The 26,559-nt window shown below is 40.2% G+C and overlaps 3 protein-coding genes across 5 annotated transcripts; 1 reads left to right on the forward strand and 2 right to left on the reverse strand.

Moving 5' to 3' along the window:
* Positions 1-652: 652 nt before the first annotated feature.
* Positions 653-5,687, reverse strand: thg1l (tRNA-histidine guanylyltransferase 1-like). Of its 2 annotated transcripts, none has more exons than XM_065958391.1 (7): positions 5,479-5,687; positions 4,940-5,142; positions 4,650-4,826; positions 4,393-4,562; positions 4,198-4,286; positions 2,972-3,079; positions 653-1,954 (listed from the first exon to the last, which is right to left on the reverse strand). In XM_065958391.1, the coding sequence occupies exons 1-7, from the start codon at positions 5,542-5,544 to the stop codon at positions 1,793-1,795; spliced, it is 975 nt and encodes a 324-aa protein (XP_065814463.1). In that variant the 5' UTR covers positions 5,545-5,687; the 3' UTR covers positions 653-1,792. The 2 variants fall into 2 exon arrangements, with proteins under 2 accessions (XP_065814463.1, XP_020503456.3); XM_020647800.3 differs by having other exon boundaries at positions 5,488-5,686.
* A 342-nt stretch (positions 5,688-6,029) lies between these two features.
* On the forward strand, positions 6,030-12,039 carry lsm11 (LSM11, U7 small nuclear RNA associated). The gene is made up of 4 exons (XM_020647780.3): positions 6,030-6,543; positions 7,408-7,547; positions 7,680-7,763; positions 10,089-12,039. The coding sequence occupies exons 1-4, from the start codon at positions 6,093-6,095 to the stop codon at positions 10,422-10,424; spliced, it is 1,011 nt and encodes a 336-aa protein (XP_020503436.1). The 5' UTR covers positions 6,030-6,092; the 3' UTR covers positions 10,425-12,039.
* clint1a (clathrin interactor 1a) lies at positions 11,825-25,708 on the reverse strand. 2 transcript variants are annotated; one of them, XM_020647772.3, is made up of 12 exons: positions 25,523-25,708; positions 21,325-21,429; positions 20,144-20,240; positions 19,548-19,656; positions 18,934-19,098; positions 18,672-18,858; positions 17,614-17,833; positions 17,449-17,536; positions 16,818-16,883; positions 15,997-16,298; positions 14,247-14,442; positions 11,825-14,116 (listed from the first exon to the last, which is right to left on the reverse strand). In XM_020647772.3, exons 1-12 carry the CDS (start codon positions 25,561-25,563, stop codon positions 13,815-13,817), a joined length of 1,878 nt encoding a protein of 625 aa, XP_020503428.2. In that variant the 5' UTR covers positions 25,564-25,708; the 3' UTR covers positions 11,825-13,814. The 2 variants fall into 2 exon arrangements, with proteins under 2 accessions (XP_020503428.2, XP_020503427.2); XM_020647771.3 differs by having other exon boundaries at positions 15,997-16,301.
* Between the last annotated feature and the right edge of the window lie 851 nt (positions 25,709-26,559).

Here is a 26,559-nt window from a genome sequence, read left to right on the forward strand (position 1 = left end):
TCAGTTCTTAAAGGGGCACTCCATCAATTCATTATCATACTTCTACAGAGAAGGTGGACTCACAAGTGATACATAAACTAATGGTTGTCTAAAATTAAACTACTTCAACCTGATTTATTAGACCTAAAGATCTTTCAGAGAATGTGCAGACATCAAACAACACTTCACACTTGGTATATGAATGGGGTTATTTACTTCTGATGGTCACTACACAGCAGTCTCTACCATCAGTGTGTGAATGTGTAGGTGTGACCTGCAGTGTAAAATAACTTTGAGTGGTCAGAATACTAGAAAATAAATATACAAGCTTATTTACCAATTTATAAAGCTGCAAATTAAACCAGCTTTGAAAATATCCTGCGTTGGTCCAAGATGGATATCCCAACATTTAAATCAAACTTAGCTGCTCATGCTCTGTTAAATGTCTGGTTTGTTATTCAGGGAGTGACAACAAATGAAAACTGTATATCTGCTTTAAATTCAGATAAATTCATTGGATTATGTTCATGGATTTTAAATGGTTGCGTCTGAAAATAACAGTGGTGTTGCTGCATTTCTGCTCCAGTTTCACAAACAGTAGCCCAATGGGCTTTAGTTGAATCCCTGCATGTAAACACATGCTGCCTTTAAATAACTGCACCACTCGCCCCAACACACTCAAAGTTTTTAATACTACAGGGCCACATGTCGAGTCACCGTATGTGTCCAGTCTGGCATGGGCCCAAGTAAGTCAATGTCAAAGAACTTCAACAACCAGGAGGGCTTGTTTTGTAATAAAGACGACTTCTTATAACAGGTAAAATCATTTGATCCCTAATGCAAACAGATGAGGTGAATCCTGGTTACATAAAGTACAGTACACAAGCAACAGGCTTCTAACAAAGTCACTAAACCAAAAATAAGGCTCTAATACCCGACAGTAACCGAGCCTACTACAGTAACTAAATACAGTAAGCTTCTGCCACTTGAATCCTCCAGCAGCCATTCATACTGAGCGGGTCATTTATAAGTGTGAGGATAAATATTCCACAGAGCACATGTCAGGAGGATAGAGTGTATGCAGGGTGTGTGAGGTATTCTTAGCACTGATGACAGTACCGGCCACTGAATCCATTCACATCTCTAAATGGTTTACTGTCTGTAAGATAGGGTACTACTCGTCCTGCCAAGGTATTGGTTTCTGCTTTACTCTGCTTATTTTTACCTCAGAGTGACACACCCTTTTTACTACAAGTTTCAGAAAGGCATCCTGAATCTCTAAAAATCCAACATTTAGAAACTCAGCTCGTTTAAAGAAGAGTCACATAGATGTAAAAATACAAAAAAATGGAGCCAAAAATGATCAAGATCAACATGCTGACAGTTTAAAGGCTTGTAGTACTCTACGTGACTCAGGATTTTATATGAGGATATAGTTTTTGGAAAATTAACTGTAGGAGAGTTGTATGCACTAGCTGTGTGAGGAGTTTACAGACGTCTGAGTTTGACTTTGTTCAGTATAAAACTGCTGTGCATGTGCACAACATTCATTCCATAAAGATAATAAAAATCTTCATATCTGCTTCACTTTGAACATGACAGATGCCTTCACGCAATGTCAGCAGAAAAGCTTCTGCTTGAAGAGCGTGATGGGAGTTTAAACATGAAAGTCAGCATTTGTTCCAGCTGCAGGAGAGTTAAACCTCAAAGTCAGTCATCAAAGCTTAAAGGACTCCAACATTCATAGGCATGAAGTTTGACAGTCAGTGAATTTGTTCAATGTTCAGTATTTCCTCCCACAGTGCAGAAGTTGTTAGCAGTTGTCGGCCTCCAGGATGTCGCTGTGTTCCTCCCAGAACTGATCTCCGATGATATCAGTGTGGTAGGACTGAACCTTCCGCCTGCTGCGAGTCACAGGCACTTCCTTCTCCTCTTCATTTGGTAGCTTCAAGCGTTTGACGATAGTTTCATCTCGCTGGACACAAGAAACAAGAAACTCAATTATTCAAAGAAAGAGCACAAATTTAGAAAAATACCATATCTGTCATATTTGTTTATCTCAGCTGTATGGAAATGTGACTTTTTAATCTGACACCATCAACACAACAGGAAGTCACTGCACTCCACATTTAAAAATAAACATGATCAGTGCTGGTAACACATCTGTCATGAAGAAGAAATGTTTATGAATTCATTAAAAAAACAAAGTTCATTCTAATGGCGGTAACGTTTCATTATAACTTGTGTTTTTCTAAACATGGAGGGCAACACTTCCTTCATTTCACAGTGGTATGAACATCGATCTACAGAGGACTGCTTAAAAAAATAAAAAAAAACTTTTTGTCTAGTTATATTATATGCTTTAGATTCAGGATGAAACCCTGACGTCACAGAGCCTGAATGGCGGCCGCTCCAAATCTGTGGAGCAGTCTACTGGTTAACATCTCAACAGCAACCTCCATTCATAATTCCAATCCAATCATCCGTCATAATAATAATAATAATAACAATAACAACAACAACAACAACAACAACAACAACAACAACAACAATAATAATAATAATAATAAAAAAGAACAATAACAACAATAATAATAACAATAATGTGTGAAATCTGACCCCAGTGTTGTCAGCTTCCCCTAAGTTAAGCGCATAGTGATTGGATATTTACTAGCAGGAAGGAGTTTCCTTATCCCAGTTCATGGACTCTCAGGCACACACAAACAGAGAAGATGTTGTAGAAAGACGATGAATGGAAGCGTGTTGACCTAGAATACCTCCATTCACAAGCGTGCATTGAACCATGGACGCCGTACAGAATCGTTCAATATTAGATTGAGTATTGGTGCATCGGCAATGGCATGTACACTGCTTTCAAAATGCATTGTGGGATACTATGATACAACTTTGTGGGGTAAAATAAATCTCACTCATACATTGGGACAGCGACCCCCCCCCAGTGATGTCACTGTCACACCTGTCTGCAGCTCACCTTCTCCCAGATGAGCGCGGTGCCTTTCCTGTGCAGGGCAGCTTCTTTGTTGTAGTTAATGTCAAACTCAGTGAACAGGATCTCATTTTTGTCTGCAGCTAGTGTACCCTAGAGGGAGACAGAACACAGTTACACATAAGATGTAAATACAGAGATCAGTTCAAACAAGATGCCTCACTGGGTCACAGGACTCATCTTCCTCTAAGTCAGAACAAAACAATAATAGAACCTATCGGGGCTATTTGTCAAAGAAAACAAATTAAGATAAACTTAAAAACAAACCACATAAACTCAACAAACAGCCACTGATGCACCACTCTAGTTAGATCGATCGCAGGCAATATTTTCAACGTCCAGTCGGGACTCACTGTTTCTTCATTTCATTCAGATCATCACAAACAAACATTTCATTGACCTGCTAAAAAACCTGTGTCCATCAGGTGACACACCTGAGACCTTTAAAGGGTTCCTATCAACCCAAGGGCTTGGCAAGGTGAATTCCACTTGTGGCTCCTTTCCCACATGTCATTCCTGACTCTCTCTTTCCCTGATTTCACACTCTATCCACTGTCCTGTCTCTCCAGTAAAGGCACTAATTCAGCTGACGCTATACAAATAAAAAATTGATTGATTAAATGACAAAAAGCTCCAAAATAAATATTTTTTTTAAAAAAGGGTTCCTATCAACCCAAGTGCTTGGCAAGGTGTCCACTGCCCCCTGGTGTTTATCTCCAATAAAAATAAACTACTGTTTGTTTTTTCATTGTAAATGATTAAACTGTTGTCTTAGATATAGTTCTACCTTAACCCAGTTTACAGAGCTCATACATTCACTGTTAAGAAGTTCCTTAAAAGATAAATGATTGTTTAGATTATTATATTGCCCATAATATCAGAGAACAATTAGCCTCGATCACATAGCAGCATGTAGCAGCACCTAAATATTCAATCATGTCTTCAATCCTCCTTTGGAGAATTATTATTTTGATCAATCTGACCCGGCATAATTAATGTGAGGAGTTTTTATCTGTGTGTTAAACAGAGTGAATTTGATGATGATGCATTTGACCTACAGAAGCAAACAGGACCATGAGGAATCACATTGATTATTTCTAGAGTTGTTTTGAATTCCTGTCTCTGCAGCCATGCAGGACAAAAGTGAAACATCTTCATAGTAGATTTAAGTATAGTTCATTAATCTTAGTTAACCTAAGTTTTGCTCTCACCTTTAAGCGCTCTTCTGCCTGGACTGTGGTGAGTCCTCCCTTCTGGACTAACGTCCAAAACACTGTGTTGTACAAATTATTAACGTGACCTAAAAGACACAAAATGCACGCTTTCAGTCCGGCCTCCTTCACCCTGGTCAGTTCAAAGAACACATTCTGCTCCTTTTAAAATGTTTGATCAAAGTATGCACTTACAATCTGCTTGCCTCCAGCTAAGGTAATCCCTGAGGTTGCGGTTGCTAGGATACAAGACCACACGTCCATCAAAGCCTGGAGGGTACAAGAGAGGCTGTTCCCCAAAATAGTCCTTCCAATAAAACACATAGGAGGAGGAGAACTGGGAGGCCACGTGGGTCATGAGCTTACTGCCAGATGAAATAGAGATCAGAGATCAGAAGACAGAATTCATTCAAAATCATGACATTCATGTTCTGTTGTCAAACTCAAAATACCTGGCTCTCCTCTTAAACCATGTGGAGGTCCTCTTGAAGACAAAGCTGAACTCGTCACTTTGACCATAAGCGATGACGATATCCTCGAGTTCCTCCATGACAGAGTGTGCACTCCTGGTCATCAGACCCAGGGCTCTGTTGTCATTGGGCTTTGTAAACGTGTGCTGCTCTGCAAACCTGAAAGAAAAACAGACAAAGGAGTGAAGAAAGGCAGCAGGGTTTCACACCACATGTTTCTTTACAGAGATCACAAATGCTTTGGAATAAAAATAAAATAAAAATAGACTCACTTGTGGAAATTGCGCCCATCGAGTCTCACAACAATGTAGCAGTTTCTCAGACAGGTGTCATCTGTTTCAAAGTTGCGGACATACTCAAACTTGCTCTTGGCCATGTTTCTGGACTTTGTATGAAGACAGGCAAAGGATCCAACAACACCCACAGAGCTGATACATTCAACAAATCTGCAGGCCTTTCCAATCAGCATTAGTTCCTAAAAAGAAACATCAAGAACAACACAAATATTTTAACATTCACACGGCTGAAATGTTTCACATAAAACAATTTAACTACTTTATTAGTGTTTTATTAGAATCAAACTACAATTCATGTCTGATCTCATTAAAGAATAATAAGTTTCCATGTTCAATCGATCTCATCATCACATGGTGTTAGTGTTTCTCCTCTGTATGCATCGTGATGTTCAATCCAAACACTAATATCTTCATATTTTGTTTGTCAAACAAACAATATTATGATAAGAAGAGATGATTAAGCAAAAATAGATCTTAACAATTGCTATCTACTGTTATTCAAAGACAGGCGTCACCTCACTCACGTTGGTTTGTGTACAGTCCGTCAGCGAAATCTGTCGTAGTGATACTAAAGTTAACATGGACGGAGGTTCCGCAGCACATGCAAAACAAAAAGCTTACTGTTTTAAGTTGATAGTTCACCTTCTCTTAAAACGCACTATCATAAATAAAAAATCTCATGTTGCTGTAATAGATCATCAATTCTTAAAAAAACAAACGGATTTACATTGAAGCTAGCAAACATCGTCTGTGTTTTAGCACCATCTAGCGGCAGACGGATGGACACTGCAACCATAGCAACCATAGATCGTCTATTAGTAAGAGGCGACGTAAATATGTTCTCTAAACGTGGAGTGCATATGTATGCTATGTCCTCTCTTTGGGGGGTTCTGTGGGTTTTAAAGAAAGCATTCACATTCAAGTGACAAACTGAGACGAAGTTTCACTTGGAGAATAGGAAAGCAACACTTATTTAAAGCTTTGGGGATTAAAGTCATTCACTTCATGTATCTGCTCTGTAAAAAGTCCCTTGAAATGGGTCCAGAGTGACTGCTCAACCTTAACCGACGAGTACAACTTTCCTAGTGTTTCCTGCTTCACCGTGTGCTCATCTGCGGCTTTTTCAAACATGGAGGAGGGGGAAAGAAGAAGTGCACCTACAGGCAGAAAAGAAACAACAACTGCAACCTGCCGGAGCACACCGTCAGTATCAGAGAGTCAACCGGAGACAAGCAGCACAGCTCATGACGCAGATAAAATAGATGTCTGCTCTGACAAGTTTGACCCACTGCTGGCCTTGTACTCGCCCACCGTGCCGCTTCCTTTTCCTAATGTCAAATGTTTTAACAACGTGTCAGCGTACGAGAGCTTTCTGAGGGGCGGCCGGGGAAGAGCCAAGCCGGAGAATGTGGAGAAAAAGCGGCAGAAGGCGATGAGAGGGGTGGCGGACCCGGAGCGTATCGCCAGACTGAAGAAGCTGATGGTGAAGAACCCGGTGAAAGATCCAGAGGAGGGAGAGGAGAGCACACCGAGGAGGAGGAGGCAGAAGACCCAGAAGAATGTCCTGACGAGGATGCCCTGTAGGTTCAACTACAGCAACACGTTGTTGTTGTTGTTGTTGTTGTTGATAGTCTTGATCTTTTTTTTCTTCTGCTTCTACCAGAACATGGAATTTGTCTTGTTGGGAATTATTAGATGTACATTTCCATATTATTAAGCTCTGCACATTGCAATAGTTGCAAAAATAGTGTCCCATTTCTTGACCCCAGTCATCCCACAATCTATCACTTCTTTTAGAAATATAAGTGACTAGAACAGGGAAGGGCCACATTCATGTAATTCTCACTGCCAGAGGGCCAAATTGTAGGATACAAAAAAGATTACAGTCAATTATGTCTCCAATTTAACTCAACATATATCAGTGATTAAATATTATTATGGACATTTATCGGGTTTTCATGATTTCATGGCAGATTTAGTCATGTTTTTCTTCATGTTTCCAATGAATTGATATGTAAAAATTGACCTGAGGGCCATGTTGAGGGTTGATGGGGGCCGCCAGTTGCCCACCCCTGAACTAGAAGAACAGCTTCAGTTATCTTGTAGAATGAACACTGTCCTTTTAAAAGATATTCTTCATTTGGTGTTTGATTATAGTTGAAAACATTGTAGTGAATGTGGTGACTGAGGGACATGTAGTCAGTAATCCACATCATTTTCATAATCATGCACTTTATATTTAGTACCCCTCCCCCTGTATGGATACATGCGTGTTCTTTATGTTTTGGCTAATGATGCATTTTGTCACCTGTTTCTACACCCCACCTTAAAGCACTTAATAACCCTTTTTATGGCTGACATCTTTTTGCGACTCAGAGTAATATACTTGTCTATTTTGTTGGTGTGTGAGTGAGGTGATCAGTGTGTTTGTCATGTGTCTTCAGTGTGTAAAGGCAGTCCTTTGGGGGAGCTGTACAGATGTGTCCAGGAGAGGATAAGAGTCCGGGTCCACATCAGGACCTTCAAGGGGCTGAGGGGAGTCTGCTCCGGCTTTGTCGTAGCCTTCGACAAATTCTGGAACATGGTCAGCTCTCCCATTGCCAATCTTTCCATTTGCTGTTTTTTTAAACTTTTTTTTAACTTTAAACCAAGGTACATTATCTTTTGTCTCTTTATATCGACCTTTTACCATATATTTAATATTTCTCTTTGTCAGGCAATGGTGGATGTGGATGAGACGTACAGAGAGCCTTTGCTTGGAGAAGCTCTGTACCATGAGAAAGCCCTCACCTTTACTCGGGTAAACATCAGTTTTTATTGTAATTCTGACTGAAAATATTTCTCCTCCTTGGTAAAACACTGCTCAAAATCAAAGGAACACAAAAAAAACCCATCAGATCTTGATGAATGAAATATTGAGGTTGAAAAATGTCTCCTGATGAACATTGTAGAAGTTGTTGAGAACAAATGGAAACCAAAATCCTCAACTCATTGAGGGAAAAAAATAAAATCACTGCGACATGTGTGAATTTGTGTGTGTGTGTAACGTCCGTGCATGCTCCTGATAAGTTGGTGTCATGGGGGATCTTCCCCAAGACTTAAATCAGAGCATCGGGGAGATGCAGGATCTGTTGTGGTACTAGTCGAATGCACCGATACATAAAGTCCCTCAGTTGCTCAACTATAGTCAGGGAAACCAGAGGGCCAGTCAATGACATCACTGCCTTCAGCGTCCAATCAGGGTTCTGTTGGCTTTGACATGGAGGTCTGTGCGACCCTCCAAGGATATGCCTCCGCAGACCATCACCCTCATGTTGTGTGATGTCACAGGCAGCATAACATTCATCATGGTATCCACAGACTCGTTCATGCCTGTCACATGTGCTCAGTGTGAACCTGCTCTCATCTGGTGAATAACCAGTCATGCTGCAGGGTGCCGGGCTGTGAGGTCCCACTGGAGGAGGGGGGGTGCCCATGCTATCCTCATGGAGTCATTCTGACTGGTCAGAAACATGCTCACCAGTATCCTGCTGAAGAACATTAGGGCTTTTTTCGGCAGTGCTCCTCCTGTTCCTCCTCGCACACAGGAGCAGATAGCGGTCCTGCTGCAGTGTTGATGCCCTGTCTAGCCGGTCTCCTGGAATCTCCTCCAGGCTCCTGAGAATGTTCTGGCAGACACAAGACGGGCTCAGTTGGTAGAGTCGTCTCTCAACCGGAGGGTCCGATCACCAGCTGCTGATGTGTCCTTGGCAAGACACTTATTCCTCAATCACTTCCTGATGCTTTGTCGGCGACGTATGAATGGGATTATTTACCTCTGATGGTCTCACTACATGGACACCTCTACCATCAGTGTGTGAATGTGTAGGTGTGAGCTGCAGTGTAAAAGAGCTTTGAGTAGTCAGAAGACTAGAAAAGTGCTACACAAGCTCAAGTCCATTTACCATTTACAACAAACCTTCATACGACCGCAGTTTGGGATGATTCATCCTGGAGGAGCTGGGGAGGTGGTAGGTACCGCCTCATGCTACCAGTAGTGATAAGGAAACTATCAGAACACAAAACTAGAGAATAATTAGTCCTCAAGGATGAGGAGACAGACAATGTCTGTGACCACCACATGCAAAACCGTCTTGCTTTTAGCTTCATTGTAACTTTTGTCACTTTTATTTGCACCAGAACAGGTGACATTGATTCACTTGTGCTCCCTGAATGGACAGATTGATGTCCCTTATGTTTTTTGGACTGAGGTGCCTTTAGTACACAAACAAACTGTGTTTCACTGAAAACGCACCTTTTGGGTAAAGTCCTTACAGGTGAAGATTTTCAGAAACAAATTGAATGAACTGTTCATTACAGAGGAATGGAGAGAAAATATTTGAATGTCAAGGACATAGCTGTTGACTTGGCATCCTCATGACAGCCGTAACAGTGTGTTTTTGCATTTTCACGATCATGTGGATGAAGATGTTTTTGAGAACTGAGTGTGTGGAAGTGATTATTTTTTTAAACGTAAGAGGAAAACCTGTTTAAATAAATACTGAAATAATAGGCCTTGGTGTTCTACCATGACGATAAAGTGTTCCTTTCATTTATTGAGCAGTGTTGTTAAAGTTATGATCTGATTGGGGCACTGGTGGCACAGTGGTTAGTGCGCGCGTCCCATGTATGGAGGCTGTAGTCCTCAAAGCGGGCGGCCCGGGTTCAAATCCAGCCTGTGGCTCCTTTCCCACATGTCAATCCCCACTCTCTGTCTCTCTGATTTCTGACTCTATCCACTGTCCTATCTCTACATTAAAGGCACAAAAAGCCCCCCCCCCCCCCCCAAAAAAAAAGGTTCTGATCTGAATCCTGCAGAGTTAAATAAATCCACATTGTTCAAATAAACTGCAGCTCATCTGGCTTGTTTAGCAGTCACATAATAGTTAAATCACCCCATAAAATATATCAAATGTATTCCCCTCCAGCAGACCTCACTGGTGACATCGGGGACTATATAGAGAGACATACTGTTATGTCTTAAATGTGTGTTGGTGGAGATACTGACCTCAAAGGAGGTTTAATTTTGAAATCCAAGCTCCATGTTTAAACCACAAACACTAATGTGCCTGAACTCTTTGTCCAGCTCTTTGAGAAGCTGAAGCTCCAGGAGAGCTCAGCAGCTGAAGACGTAGCAAAGAAGCGCAGCGCCCGAGAGTCCTCCAGCCTGCAGCAGCCTCCACACCTAACACACCTGTCTGCTCAACCTGCTGACAAGAGCGGGGACAGCAGGCCCCAGTCCAAGCCTTCAGGCAGCGATACATCCACACAAGAGAAACGCAAAGTGTCGCTGAAGACCCCGGGTCCAGAAGTGTGTAAGAAGAAAGAGTCCCAGAAGTACGGGAAGGTCCACACTCGACATGTCAACCAGCTGTTTATCCGAGGGGAGAGCGTCATCCTGGTTAACCCACAGCCTCTCTGATCTCTGTTTGTTATTTACCCTGAAGATCGCTGCAACCTTACTCAATGAAATTTAAATATCATTTTACTCCAGACATCTGTAACAGAAGGTGTTAAATACCATCACTGAACTGACAGAGATATGATTTAATTAGATTCAAAAGAATCAAACGAGGGCTGTTGTATCATATTGATATGGATCTTGTTTTTGAAGAATAAAAGCTCCTCAGTTCTAATTATAAAAGTCACTAGTCTTTTTTTTTTTTGTCTTTTCTTTATTGTGACATGTTTTTAACAGCTGTGTTTGTATTACGCTTTTCACCCAGAAGGTGGCAGCATAAACACACGAGTGTCATCTTATAGGGTCCGTTGTCATCTCAAAGAGCTTGTCCCTTTATGTTGCTTTTCCCGTTAGTTTGAACAGGAATGACAGCGCAGTCTCAGCGGACTTCATAAATGCATTATGAATAATTGAGTTTGTGAAGCTGGAGATTGCAGATGGCACTCAAAAGCTGTCATTTGTCTTGACGTCTCAGATTGCTTTTACTCTTTAATGGGCACATTACCCATAAAAGCACAATTTACTGCATCTCATGGAAGTTGTAAAGATGTTGCTTTTTTTTTTTTTTTTTTTTTAATGGTGGAGGTTACTTTTGGATGATGAGTGAAACACAGTGATTGTATGTTGCTAAAATGTTTCTCAGTCTGTCTCATTTGAGTTTCTTTACTTGACTGCAAGGTTTAAGTGACCCTCTTTCTATATATTGTGCATAAATAGGACACATTGTAGCTTTAACTATATAACATTACACATAATGTATCACAATATTAGTAATATAGCCCATTAAACAGCCTTCCTCTCCAGAGAGCTAAAACAGGGTCAAACGTGTGAAGCAAGCTGTGTTTGAGTTGTTTGTCACACCAATGTGTTCCAACTAAATACAATAAGGGAAGGTCAAAGCATTAATGTTGGGAAGAAAGAACACAATCATACAACCCTTCAGTAATCCGGCCATCCAGGAAACTCACCGAGGATTTGGAGGAGTATTGAAACAGTAAAGACTCAGAATGGTTATTTTAATACTTAATGAAATAGTAGGGATCAGCTGTTTTCTGTAATTAACTCTCTACACACGTTATGGTCAAGGTGTTTCATCACAAAGATTTAAGTGTTCATACTCCTATCAGTTTTTTTTTTCTTACATAAGTGTAAATATTAAACTTCCCTACATCTGCTCCCTTTAGCTCTTCACATGTGCGTTTTTATCGAAGGCTGTTTTATCCTCTCAAATAATGAAGTTAACAAACTCGCATCAACTAAATGTAATTTGAAAGTCGAGCGCGGTGGCTTCCCTTTTTGCTGCTTGAAGCTCTTTTGAACGAGGCTAATGACACATCACACCAAATAACACACACCATTAACACATTTCAATCAACTGTTTAATGTTGTAGATAAAGAATCTTGATGTGTAAATCAAATAAAAATGGGAAAAAAATGCAAAAATTAAGTTTTCTCAAAAGATTTTTTTTTTTTTTTTTTTTTTTTTTTACATTTGCATATGCTAGTGTTTCAGTAACAATCCCATTTCAGAGAAAATCAAAACAATTTGAAGTAGAAAAAAAATGCATTAAACAACCTCTACTGATATATTTTAGAAAAAACAGCAAACAGATTTTGGTCATTTTAATTCTTCAAGACTCGTACAAAGCTACTATGTGTTAGTGTGCTCAGCCTCTTGAGCCCTTGGGAGAGCCGGAGAGAGCACAACTTTGAATCCTCCTGGCGCTGCACTATCCACTGCCCTCTGCTCTGGTCAGTGAATTATTTATCTGATCGTTGACAAACTCAAAATGTCAGGCAGCCAAGAGTCACTTATCAATCACTTATTATCAGGGTCAGGAGAGAACCATCGACAGGCACTTGAACCACTGAAGAGCAATGCTTTGTACGTCTGACAGGTCAGGTGCACGCTGTACAGCTGAATTGTTTATGCGCTGTCCCACAACACATCCTCATCCAACCATTATTACATACTGGGTGTGTACAGACTGCTTCCTCTCACACCATCATTATGATGATCTAAAGAGCCTGCAGACTGGTGAGGACGGTTATGACAGCAACACTGTTTTTTTTTTTAAATGCGTATCAATAGTGAAGATGGAAGGTAAGAAGGCAGCGTTTACCTGGACACACAGGTGAACATTGAACAAACAACAGATCGATGCATGATCGTAATAACAGTCGGCATCAACACTTGAGGTGTTGAGTTAAGTTAGATTCTTCTCTTTGAATTGAGTGGAAACTAGAACGATGTGTGTGGGACAAACAAAACAGATTGAGTTAAATTATTATACAATTGCATTTGATATCTGAGCAGACAAGTTCACAGACATCTTTTGTACATCATACAGAAGCTCCATCCTCAACACTGCACAGTCACAATGTGTCCTTCAAAGAGGATAACTGAAGAGGAAAAACAAGGTCTTTCAGGCACTATTATGAAGAACCCACAACCCCCCTGTATGAGGCTCCTTCGACCCACTGATTATCTCATTTGGATGCAAACTGATTATAATCTTCATAAGTAAAATAGATAATTTATTTAGCAATAAGAAAGGCCACAAAATGATGGTTGATTAAAGGAGACACTCCTTCTATGAATCAACCACCTTCACTCCACTCATTCATGAACTGCAGCACTGATGGGCCACGTTTGGAGTGTGTGGACAGGTATGTACAAAGAGAAGGTGTCAATGTGCTCCGTCATCGGTCTCAATTCATCTCAGATTTGGTCTGTATGATTCAACACCGTCACTACCTCTCATATCAGAACTTCATAACTTATCTTTAAGGGCTGCAGATTTCTATTTACACTTTAAAGGAAGAGCAAGGACAAAAAAAAAGTAGAGGTAACTTGACATTCATTCTTAAATGTACATTAGAAAGTTAAAATGGCTGATCATGTAAAGTTACTGAGAATATATCTTACAAGAATTATGCAGCTACTGATAGATTTTTTTTTTTGCTATTCTGGTGATTTGACTTGATTGAAGTTATAAAGCAAATCCCCGACATTCACTCTTCCCTCTTCTCCCTGACTGGAGAGTAACGGACGAGGCACACAGTCATCAGTGTGCTTCTGACCAGAACCCCAGAGTAGACAGATCATTGGTTCAAACACAACCCACACACACATTCATTTAGATCCATATCACTACACAGCATTACTTAAAAAAAGATTAAGGAGATTGCAGGGTGTTGGTATGTGATAGTTAATATATTCAAGTACTCTTTGTTTGCAGCTCTTAACAATCCTTTACCAATGGACGGAAAGACAGAGAGAGAGAGAGAGAGAGAGAGAGACAGAGAGAGAGGCTGATACTGCTCCACTATCTTCGCTCTCCAGATCCATCACTTTCCAAAATTGCCGAAATCAGCAAAGGCATCGTGTTTGGGCTGTTGGACCATTGTAGCGTTCATCCCCATCCCCATCCCCATCCCCATGGAAGCGGGCATCCCCATGGTCATACCTGCCTGTGGCATCCCCATGTTCATGCCCATCCCCATCATGCCCTGGTTGGGGGCCATACCCATGCCCATTCCCAAACCAGCATTAGGATGCATCATAGGATTTGCAGACGGTCTGACTGTTGTAGGTCCAAGGCTCATACTGGAAAATCCCTGGGAGAGCATGTTGGCAGGTGCCTGGTTGCCTGGACATGACAGAACAAACTCAATTAATAAAAATGCCAAATTTTAAATCCCATTTGATGCAGAGTGCTTTGAAGGAGAGCCTCGCTGCAGTGTTCCCCCCACTCATACCAGACCTCACATTCCTCTCACCTTGTTGGAGGGTGTTGAGTGTAGGCTGGCTCTGCTTGGGCTGCTGCATGCCTGGACCCAGGAAGTCCAGACTGATGTTAACTGAGGGGTCTGACCAGGTTGGGGGGAGGGACACTTTGGCTCCAGCACCTTGAGAGGCCATTCCAGGCTGCAGAGGCTGGAGGGGCATGAGAGAAGCCCCCATGTTTTGTAGAGGCTAGAGACAAAAACAATGTTTGAAAAAGAGCTCATCAATGATTTAAGTAACACAATTATACAGTGGAAAGATACATATAAGCTCCAATTCACTAATACATGATGAAAAGCTACACTTCCTGCTTATTACTCGAGTGCTTAAACCTTGAGCCTGACCCACTTAACCTGGATAGTGTCAGAGGAGTCTGCTACAGTCTCCCTCTGAACTCAAACATATCATGTAAAGTAAAGTAGAAAAAGGAAGTGCTGGGTGTCTTCCCACTGAAACAAAGACTGCACTTTTTTTTTTTAAGTAGGTCAACAACCTTTTAACATAGAAATACAGTCGACATCCATCGGCTTGTGTGTGCTTTTTAATTTTTTGTAACTCAGAACTGATTCTTCTCATTCTGTGTGTCAGTAACAGCAGGAGCGGGTGGTTAGGGGGCGGTCTCTGGGGGGAGACGAGCATCTGTTGAGGCTGAATGTTAACCCTCCACCATTGTGCAGTCACACAGGGTATGTCTTTATCATAAAGGCAGAACGACTGATGTGTTCAATAAGCAGCGTAAACCTGCAGTAAATGTGAGAACTTGTTTTTCATATTGGATTACAACTTTAAGTTTCTTTCATTGTTTGACTTTGACTTATCTCTCTTTTAATAAGTTGTTAAAAGGTTCTTTGTGCTTAAATGTGCACGCCAGAAACTGTATCATAACACTTATGTATGTTCACAAAATTAAAGAGGTTGGTGTCTGACACCATTTCTAGAACAAACAGCACCTAACAACTGGCCTAACGTTAAACTGTGCTCGTTGATTATATAATGTGTATTTCAAACCTCAGTCTTTGTTCTAGCCAAAACAGTAAAAATACTCAGATCAAGATACAGTTTAAACAGGGCTGAAATATAGTGTAGTCTTAGCAATATTTTTGCTAAGTATTGATACTGATTAACTTCTAGTGGCTCTCTGATTCATTGTTTTCATAGTTGAAATTGGAAAAAAAAGAAGCCAATTTCAAAGTTAAGGACCTTGGGGAGCATTCACAAAATATCTTGAAAGCATGTACAGTAGTTCCTCTGCTGATATTAAGCATTAGCCTAGAAGCTTATCATTTTTTAAATTTGTAGGATTTGCCTTGAGTCTATTGCAGGCTACAAAACATGAACATCTTTGCTTTGCTCTTATAACCTTGTGTGACTTCAATATCTATTTATCTAAATGCAGTTTCTTAGCAGCTACTAAAGTATCTGTGTATTATGTTGATCATTCACTTTTTTAAAGTTAGAAAAAGTTGCAATAAAAATATTTGCCACATTTTTCAAACATAATTTACACATATTTCAGAATATTAAAGATTGAAAACATCTATAATCTATAATATAAACTTTATCAGTCCAGTTTTGTTTATGTGACTCCTGAAACCAGAAAGTGTGTTGCAATTTCCCAGGGGATTTTTTGCATCCACCTGTGACATTTAAGCCCCCCTTCACGAGTCCTGTAATGATATGTACATAAATCAATTATTTAACAAAAGGATACATGTGTGTTGCTTTGGGTGCAATCATGCATACCTGCGACATAGACTGGGCCAGGACTGTGGAGCTCATGCTCTGTGTGCTGCTCATACTGAAGTTGAGGCTCTGCGAGGAGGTGAGGGACTGCGTTGGCCCCATCAAGTCAAACAGGTCTGCAGAGGGAGGAGCCGCGCCTGCAGCTGAGATGGGGGTGGGAGCAGGGGCCAAGGCAGGACCTGCTGTCATGCCTCCAAAAAGGTCGTTTCCACTGTTGTCAACGGTCTGGACAGATGCTGGCATCTGACCTCCAGGGAAGGCGTTCCACTCTCCAAACTCTCCGTTGCTACTTGCGGCTGGCGCTGCTGAAACAACACAGAGAAAAGAAAAAGTATGATGAATGTTTACCTTTCCATCCCAACAGTAATGTTTGTATAGCGAGCTGTGTAAATAACTGCACAATGTTGTAAACAATAGTGGCTCAAGACAATTTTAAGCTGTCACAGCAATTTGAGGGATCAGTGGAGTGTTCAGTGAGGCCGGTCTATTTTTTTTTTTCCAGGGCATTCTCAGTGACCACTGGTGCCACATTTTAAATTTTCATTGAACTGGCACCCCCTTGCTGTCTCTTCCCCCTCCTCTCAATCTCTCCCCGCCTTCTCCACCCCCACCAACATCTTCCTCTGTCCCTGTCTCCTTGTCATCTATAACAGGAGTCGATGTGTGTCTGTTCTTGTTATGCAGAGCAGGTAGCAGGCTCCATATGGCCAGGGCTTCCTCCCAGCATCCCTTTGAATATTCTAGCAGTGTGGCTGCAACAGCAGAGCACAAACATGCACACACTAACAAAAAAAACAACCAAGAAAAGTCCTGAAACCAACCAGTTACTGAGGAGAGGCCGACGGCAGCAGAAGGCGAGGAGAAGTCAGCGAACCCACCGATCAGGTCTGCAGTGAAAGAGACACATTAACACATCAATTTTAGACAAGCAGGCTCCAGGTGTCATTCCTACATAGTTAGCATTCCTTCAGTGTCAGAAGTGTAGGGGGGAGCACTGGATAGGTGGAGAAGACCAAACATCTGTTCAGCTCTCCCACCCTCTTCATGCACCAGGGAATGCTCCAAAAAACATCTGGTGCACTTAGTTCCTATACATCAACTCCCTCCCCCTGCTGTCCCCGATATCTGAAGCTAGCTTTAGCAGCTGGGCACCGACACTCCAGAGTCTAGTCCTCCAACAATGTTGTAGCACTCAACAAAACAGTTGATCCTGGATTTACTGACGCTAAGTTTGTTTACTGAGAGTAGGTGACATGTAAGTAAATCCTGAGCTAGTAGAAGTCATGTTTTACTTCTGCTTGTTTATTCCCTTAGCTATAATTAACATCCAGATTTAATTTATATGCTGAAACCAGAGGACTGCAACATGAACCAATCTCCTTAGCTTGCTCCTGGTAAGACAACTAACTAGAGAGTTTCAACATGTCAGAATATAACTTTGTGGTATCCTACCTGTAGCAGCAGGCTTGCTCGGTGTTGTGTCCACCATTAGTAGGTCGGCCAGGCCGGTGCTGGTGGGCTGAGGGGCTGCAGGCTGGGGCTAAAATCATCAGAAAATAATCAAACACATGAAAAACTCTATCTTTCCTCACATGTGTGTTCTCTTTTATGGTCTACCTGTTTGGTGGTGCTGTTGGGGCTTTTGTCTCCCATGTAGCTGGCTGCGGCCCCCAGGTCTACTTTCCTGGATGGGACCCCTCCTCTCTTCCGTGTTGCTGTGGTCTCTGTTGCTTGGACTATGTGGACACTCTTGGTGGTAACAGTCTCTTCTTCATCTTTAAAGTCTTTTGCTGACTGCCCGTTTTGAGACGAGCGACCCCGGTCATCCTCATGGTCACTATGGAGACAGTTGTTTATTTAAGAAAGCCAGCTATGTGAGGATATCCAGAAGACTTTTTGTTTTACTATTTCGACATGGAACCAAAAATAATACTATTCCAAATAAACTGGCTGGGTGTAAAACCTCGCTGTTTTCTACTTTATGGATCGACATGCAGTCTCTAAATCTCTGCTCTTCTGTTTGAGAGCGTTCTTTGTACAGGTTAAAAACAACATAATTGAAAAGTTTGAAAAGTGCTTGTAATGTTTTTAGAATGGAAAATAAAGGACTATTTGTTGTAGAACAAGTAGAAAAACTCAAACAGCATCAGGTAAGTGAACTTTGGTATTAGAGCTGATTATGGCTGAAGTCATAATCATGATTTCTTTTGATTGAAATTAAGGTCACGATTACTTCACAGGTTTAATCATTGACTTTTCAACGTTTTTAACACGCATTAACTGAGCTGAAACACTTAACATTGTGAACACTTTGACAAACAAGAAATTAATGAAAATAAATGTTAATATATATATATATATATATAAATAAAAATGAGTGAACTATGTTTTTGAGATAGTGGTGATGTACTCTTGTTAAAATATAACAACACATACTTTGAAACCTTTACCATGTTTAAACAAACAAACAAACACGACCTGCCACATAGTAAGCGTTTGATCTCGATTCTCTTGTTTTCATGGTCGTGGGAAGACAACATCCTAATTAAAATTAATTCTCGATTAATTGCCAGATTTCATTTCTTTATTTGGACCTTTTTGATGGGGCTGATGTTTTTGTTTTGTTTGGTTTGTTTAGTTTCATAGTAAACAAAGATGTTTGGTTAGTCTCCTACCTGAATCGATCTGGTGAGTCATCTCTTTCCTTCTTCCTAAATCGGTTTATAGTATCGTCAATGGTGCTGCCAATTTTGTCACTAATCTCGCCCAACTTCTCGCTGAAGGGAAATTGTCCTTTATTCTTCTCCCAGTCGTCGTCCCACTTTTCCCGCCGGCTCTCGCTGGACTCGAACTTGTCCCCCGCTGGAGGGAGAGAATTCCAGTAGGTGAAAAGGAAAATAGAACGAGGCATTGAATAAAAATAATTTAAGAACTTACAGTAACCACGGTATCCCATACTGTCTGACGAGACCCCAACGTATTTGTCTTTGTTCTTTTTTGCCTTTTTCCGTTCTTCCCTGAGCCGGTCGTCATCCTGCACGAAGTCCACCAGCTCCTTCACTTTCTGACGCACGTTCACACCTTGGTCCTTCCCATTTTCATCTGGAGAAAGAAATGTGAAGACGCACAAGTACACATCAAGATAATTAATTAACAAGCACCTTTTACTTTTTACATGACTACCTATTTAAAAAGACACACACACACGCTGTACAAGGAAGTTCTCGTTTGTAAACTGCACCTTAAATAAACACATGAAACAATGAAAGCAGCTTTAAGGCAGTTGGTGCCTGTGTGTGTGGTTTAAGATTTTGTGGACTAAGCAGTGATTAAGACATGGGTTCTTTCATTACAGCTCAAACGGATACTTCTGTTAATAAACACTAAATGCTACAATGCTGAGGTGTAGAAAGTGCCTGACCAATTACAGCCCAATTAGACAAAAAGGGAAAGCATTCTCTTTTCGGTTTTGTTTTGGTTCTTCTCCTCCAACATACAATAACAATAATAAGTATAAAGGACAGAAAAAAGAACAAAGACTGATATCTTACCTACAAAGTGGTAGCTTTCTAATGACCTCAGGTCATACAGATGTTCTCTGGAACTGGTAACAACCCTCTCTGAACCATTCTTGATGAGATGGGAAAGCAGCAGCAGTGACTGAGAAACAGACACACAACAGCATTAGGAGAAAAAAAGGCTTCCGTCTCCGTCTTCACTTAAATCTTGTTGTAATCACGGTCCTGGTTTTCAACTGTATGAGTTATTGGTATGCTTTTATTTCTTGGACTGCTTCTCTCCTTTCCTAGCATCCTAACAGGGTGAGCCCTTCCAATGTTTAAGGCCAACTCTTTTCTTACTTATTTCAAAAAATGTAATTATTTTTTAAACATGTCTCTCTCATGTTCTTTGTTTAAAATGAAAATATGTTGTTGATAGTTCAGTCCTGTAAGCAAAAGTAGTAGTGTTGTTAACAGAGGCTCATTTAAAAAAAGTTTTGAGTCACATTGGTTTTAGTTTTTTCTGGCCCAAATTTGATTTCAAATCAAACCTGTGACTTTGAGCTAATAAGCCTGGAGTTGTATGAGAATCTGTGCATGACACAGCCTGTGTATTTGTGGGATGTTGCAACAGTACTGAGGCAGACCTTGTAGACTCTCCTCCAGTTCTTCTTGTTATCTCTCAGCATGCGGGCCCACAGCATGTTCATCACATCTGGGAACTGCTCGTACATGAACGTGGCTCTGATTAAAGAAAGGTTCACAGAATAAAGAGAAAAGGGGAGTTATGTTTTTGTCTGTTCTGGTGTGACAACAAACAGCTGGATGCTCAGTCCTTTTAACTAAGATCTCTGTGTACTAAGGAGCCTGCAGTAACACACTTTAATGGTATTTCAGGAACTGCAGGTTCTTTCAGAACATTCGGTTTGCATCTTCACTACAAATAAGATCAATAATATATCAAAGAGTCAAACATGTCTGACTTTGTGTAGGAATAAACACCTGCAGAGAATAAACAACAACAGCAACCAAAAAACCTTGTGCACACGTCATGCATTTTGACTCAGCAGGGAAACATTTGACCTATCAGATGGAGCCATGCATACAAGGTCCACGCATTCAAAACATTTTGCAAGACAGAAGAAGCAAAAGGAAGTTGTCAATTAGCCACAGATGAACTCTGGTCAATTTGGTGACACTTGTGAGGTTAGCTACCCAAATGGCAGAGAAGAAAGAGATAAGCAGTGAAAACATGGTCGACAACGACATGGAGGAAATAAATACACTTTTTGGAATTATTTTAGATAGTTGTCTTAATATATATGCAGCGAACATCCGATTAATTTAGTTATTTATTGTGAGACAAACTGTATATTAAAATATTACAAATAATATAAAAACACTGTTATCACACATTGTCTTTAGTGAGTAACAGACATTTTAATTCCAGCTAAAGCACAAAAAACTAAAACAGCCACTTCAGCCCTACCTCTGATACTGTAACCAGTCATTTCAGCAGTTTGAATGCATGCTGTTTATATGTTGTAGTGATTGTGAGGCTTGTGTTCAGTACTGCCCTCCATAGTACAGTAGTTTTAGCCTGGCAGATAAATACTACCTTGGAAACATGGGGTTTTGTGGGCATGGCAAAAAAATGCTAAACTAAAAAAGGATCCTGTGGTCAATACAGAGGAAAATGTCCAAAGCACTGAGCTCCAAAAAATGTTCCTGAAGCTGACAAGTGCTTTTAAAACAATCTTACATTTATTTACAAAAGAGCTTGGGGTTTGCTGCAGGACATGTCTTCATTCAACACTGTTGTTCTCACCTAGAGATTTCACTCATCTGCTGTCCTGATGGTCCCCAGGGATCGTCATTGGTGGCCTCTCTGACTTTAGATTCCACCTCTGAGTAGTTCATCACCACGTTGGTTCTGTGAAAAGAATGAAAAAAAAAACAACAAAAAACATCATGCCTGTGTAAATTATTCTTCAAGAAATATAGCATTTTAGCTCGAATGATGTGGCCTTCTTTGGGACCAACAACATAAACAATAAAAGGCGAAGGGTTCTCTCATTACAACCGCGCCCACACCCTTGTCCATCCAGAGGCTAAGGATCATGGGACAATAGGGAGTGCTTTTATGTGTGCTCTGAATCTAACCACCAGTCAAAACCTGAAACAAGATACAACACAAGCAAAAGCAAATCTGGGACAATATAAAAACATAAATGTGACTTAAAACAGCACTTAAAGTGAGACAGTGCTGCAACCACTGTGAGAGCCCTCTCTCCTATTGACATTGTAAGACTAAAAAGAAAACAAAAGAAGAGAAGTCAAACAGTCTCTGTAATAAACACAAATGATTGAACCTCTCAAATTCATGAATATAGAAAAACATAACAGCATAATGAGCAGCTTGAGACTGTATTATGTACTCAACAAGGTTGGCAGGTTTTGTCTGGGAACATAATCAGTATCATGATTACACAACAAACTAAGACAAACCAAACATGAGCTTTTATCTGCTCACGAAGACCACAAACTAACTGTGACTGCTGTTGATTGGCCCACAATATCTCCACATATATGCTGTCAAAACCAGCATTTATTAAGACAGCTAACACCCACACATCTAACGACACATCTGTAAAGGAGGTATGTCACAGAGGGGGCTAAGAAGACAAAGGATTTCCTACAGAGAATATTCTAAAAACATAAAACTCACTTGTGCGCATAGTTAAGTTTACATCAACTATTTGACCTTGTTTAATTTTTTTTAATGACAGATTTCTAATTTGAACATGCTTATTATAAATTTGTTTTGGAAATCTGAAATAACTGGATAAACTGGTTCTCTTTCCAGTTCCTGCAATGCTTGCTGCAAGCAGAACTGTGTATCAGCACTCCAATGCATTTTCCCAACAGTATGTTTAACATAAAGCCAAGCCATTTTGCACTGCATGTATGATAGGTTTACATGTTTTCTTTTAGATAGAAAAACTAATCTTACAGGGCAATGTAAGCACATTTTAGAACTCAACAAGAATCTTATTCCAGATTATACAGCGAGACCTGTCACAGCTTTTGCCAAAACATCTTGAGGCAAAACATTCAACCATGCACCTTCTCATCCCTCCCTCACCACTGCCACATCAGCAATAAAATGCACATGGGCTGAAAGAGCAGCATTGATTTGATGCAAGAGATACACCCTCTCTGTGGTTGTAGAGAAGGGCTGTTTCACTACTGCAAGCTGCAGGGTAGGGTTACCATGCCATCAACATACTGTCTTGAGTAAAATGACTTTATGCCAACAACATTATTTGAAAATGATCATGCCAGGTGCATTTTCCATGGTCAATTAAAATAAACTTTCTAGGTTAAGGTACCTGTACGCTTGAAAAGAGACTGACATCAAGACAAATTTGTTTTATGCTGATTTCTGATGGTAATACTCTCATCTCAAATTTGATGCAGTCCTAGAAAAAACTCAGTGTTTATCAAATGTTGCTGATTTATTTTAGTTTTAAGTTTACTTGGAGGATGTTTTTCTCTCCATGCATAGAGTCTTTGTATGTTAGCATAAATGGCAAGCAAAACACAAGAGGATGTGATGTAGTGATGCGTCTTCTTCACAGCCGTGGCTCCTGTCCCAGATATCATCTAGATAAAAGGAAGTTGTGATACACACAGTGACACACCATCACACAGATTTCCGTTTAAATGTTGTGAGGCTGTGTCTGTCAAAAAAACATCCTTTGCAGTTACTAATGAGGCAAACTATATTTTCTAATTAATATATTATATGCTCCTTTCATGCTTGGAAGACCTACTCAAAACATGAAGAAACATTTCATGTGTTATCTTGGCTCAGCAAATCCTCACTATTATCACAACAGGAAGGGTTGTGTTATGCCAGTTGATGTAATGACTCGAGGCTTTGTGGCACATTATAACAATTACTATAATTTTATCAACATAAAACTAAAAGTGAAGTGACCATTTCTAAATGTCACCTCTCTCTCAACACTCTCATAACCCTTGATTTCAGATAAATATTATCATGGGAAAGTCCCTTTCCTTTACTCTGTAACTTTCATTTTTCTGTCTAACTCTCTCTTCTTACTCTGCCTCCACCCTATATTATGTCTAAATGTGGGGAAAAACACAATCCAGAAGGTCATTCTTCACGAAGACAAAGGCTTTGAAAAGGAAGGTATAATACAGAATTAGTTATTGAGTCTTAAAGGAAAAGTTGTGCAATTGCCTGTTACAGTCCTAAACTACAAGACAGCATGCTCACATAGTCAGCAGCTAAACACAAACCAGAGAGTCCAAAGCAGAACAAAAGACGCATAGTCCCCTTAGGTGTTGCCCAAGTCCAGAGTAGATAATTTCAGGTACGAAATTACAGCCGCTGGCCAAGCAGGCCTTGAATAACACTACCTTCAAACTATGCAAATAATCATGAGGAACGCACAGTGTACAAAATATGATACATGCTTCTTGTCCCTTGATTAAAGTTTAGCCAGACAATCAGAACACTCTCCATCTCATGTGAAATCAAATGCAATTGGAAAGGTAGACAGTAACTAATGTTTCTTACTTTTTCTTAAATAAACAACATTCATGCAGTAGAAAATCCCCCGGACGTCCACCAACAAGTTTCACACTGCAGGGACTGGTCACTAAATAGTAATGTTGTTATTGCACCGCCATCTTATTGATCTTTGGTGTAGTAGCCTATAACTATGGTAGCCCTGAAGTGCAAAACACAACAACAAATTACAAAACACAACGACAAATCAAAAAACACAATGACAAATAAGAAAACACAATGACATTAACTTTAGTTGTGTTTTTTGATTTGTTGTTGTGTTTTGCACTTCAGGGCCACCGTATATAACACTATAAATTGATATGTAGTAGTAAAGTTATTTAACATGTACATATTTGATAAGACTGCCACACACTGTGGATTGGATTAATGAGTGTACAGCTGCTGTACAACAACTTTTCTACTGCCTCTGATATACAATGGAAGATAGTTTAACAACTTGAGGTCTTAATTGTCCGACTGGTTGGTTGTAAACTGGGGTTAGGGATCAGGACAAACGATAGTCACTAAGTTTTCAGTAATAAACAACGAAAGCTGTTGTTACAATAAGAATAGATGTTTGTTTCCATTTGCACAGGTACAGGACAGTACAGGTACATTGGAATTTTTGTGCGTTTCTCCGAGTCAGCTTCTACAAAAAAGTTAAAATTATATATAAAATAGAATAGCATTACAAGAAAAAAAAAAAGAGTTGGAAAGTACAAAATAATAATAAATAAGTTGTAGTAACAGCTAAGTGATTTAAAATAAACTGTACAGAAGTTATACACTGTATTAAAGTAAAGATATAATACAAAACAATAACAAAGGGGAATAATGTACAATGAAATGATAAATATAAATAAGTTTTCTTATTGCACTTATTATCTCTTGTTGCACACACATTCTTCACATTATATAATTGTTCTTGGATAAGTCCAATAAACTGGGCTACAAGTGTCATAACAATATCACCGGAGAGTTGCGCATTTCTCCTCCAAATGAAGTTTAAAACCTAGTTTCTAGACAGTGCTGGATGATATGAGCTGATAAGGTACAAGTGAACAGGAGCTGTCAAACTAGCTTAGTCTGCTAGCCGACTCTGCTAGCCCCGTAGCACAGCAGGCTAGATAATTAGCTAGCTTGGTTTAGCTAAGTGAGCTCGATTGAACTGTCGGGAAAACACCCATAAACACCATCCTTATAATATCATAAACGTGTAAATGTCGTCTTACGTTGACATACCTTTGAGAAAGGAGGGGTATTAATACTTAAGACGGATAAATAGTATGTTTCAAGGTAAGCTAACTAACTTGCTAGTAGCATTCAGGCTAGCTAACTTGTTACAGTGACGTCAGAGTTTTGGGTACGTGTCTCTTTCGAACAGGTAAACTAAAGGAGGCGATATAGTTTAGAGATTACTTACGCTTTGTCGACCAACTCCCTAACCTTCCACATGTTCAGCATCTTAGCTCCGTGAAGAGGGGCTTTCTGCCTCAGCAAACCCTTTTTACTCCAGGCAAACACCGAACTCTGAAAAGTAAACTCTTCTTCACCTCTATTTCAAGACAGGAGGCGCAAACGCACCAACCCGGCAGACAGGAAAGGTTACTACGGGAAATGCCCCTGTGACGTCATCAAACATGCGGAAGGCAGCGTCGGAGTTTGTAGTTTATAAGTAGTGTTCTGGCACCTCCATGGATACTGTAAGTAGGCTGTTCTGGGCATTTAAAATAATACAGTGAAACAGTTGCTTGGGTTATAGTGAGATAGAAAATATACTATATGCCATAGTCCCTGTGATCTGAAATAAAATGTAAGTTATATTGCTTAAAATAATTAATCACCCAGACAATCTAGTACAAAATATTCTATTATGAAACCCCATGTCACAGGACCTCTTTGGAAAAGTGTTCCAGCAACATTCATAACTGTTGTTTTTTGGCCAGTAGACATTGAAATGTTTTTTATATGCATGATGGTGACACATAAAGTTGAGTATGACAGGTATTCAGTAGACTATGCTTAATTATAAGTACTTTGTTGTCAGTGAAAATTTGAGTCAATGACCAAAAGATTGCAGAACAAACATGTTAATGAAACGTGTATTTAAAAATCAGATCCCCATTTCATAGCGTAAATTGTCGTTGGACTGTATAATGCAATTGAAAACAATACATTACTTTTTTTTATTGTGAGGTAACTTTTTATATATGGTACAACCTTTTTGTTTTCTGTTCAAATGTGTTCCAGTTTGCCCAGAACTGCAGCCTGCATCAGGTCACCGCCTGGTGTGTTCTCAATCCCTCTTCATCTGGCATTCAGGCATGCTACAATGACCCAGTGATGCTGTGTGACAGGCCAGGCAGGGCACTGGCTGTTTGTGTCAATCCAGATCAATCACTCCCTCTTCTGGACGCACAACGCCATCAACGCACAGAAAGGTCGAGGGGTGTACTCAAG

This window comes from Labrus bergylta, chromosome 9 (assembly GCF_963930695.1).
Source record: "Labrus bergylta chromosome 9, fLabBer1.1, whole genome shotgun sequence".
Classification (NCBI taxonomy): Eukaryota; Metazoa; Chordata; class Actinopteri; order Labriformes; family Labridae; genus Labrus; species Labrus bergylta.

Excerpts from the sequence above, each read along its gene's own strand:
- thg1l (XM_065958391.1), bottom strand. The coding sequence starts at position 5,544 with ATGTTAACTTTAGTATCACTACGACAGATTTCGCTGACGGACTGTACA. Across the intron at positions 5,143-5,478 it reads CACAAACCAACGTGAGTGAG|GAACTAATGCTGATTGGAAA; the intron begins GTGACGCCTGTC and ends GTTTCTTTTTAG. Across the intron at positions 1,955-2,971 it reads CCGCGCTCATCTGGGAGAAG|CGAGATGAAACTATCGTCAA; the intron begins GTGAGCTGCAGA and ends TCTTGTGTCCAG.
- lsm11 (XM_020647780.3), top strand. The coding sequence starts at position 6,093 with ATGGAGGAGGGGGAAAGAAGAAGTGCACCTACAGGCAGAAAAGAAACA. Across the intron at positions 6,544-7,407 it reads TGTCCTGACGAGGATGCCCT|TGTGTAAAGGCAGTCCTTTG; the intron begins GTAGGTTCAACT and ends ATGTGTCTTCAG. Across the intron at positions 7,764-10,088 it reads AAGCCCTCACCTTTACTCGG|CTCTTTGAGAAGCTGAAGCT; the intron begins GTAAACATCAGT and ends CTCTTTGTCCAG.
- clint1a (XM_020647771.3), bottom strand. The coding sequence starts at position 25,563 with ATGCTGAACATGTGGAAGGTTAGGGAGTTGGTCGACAAAGC. Across the intron at positions 21,430-25,522 it reads AGGGAGTTGGTCGACAAAGC|AACCAACGTGGTGATGAACT; the intron begins GTAAGTAATCTC and ends TTCTTTTCACAG. Across the intron at positions 16,884-17,448 it reads GAGCAAGCCTGCTGCTACAG|ACCTGATCGGTGGGTTCGCT; the intron begins GTAGGATACCAC and ends CTTTCACTGCAG.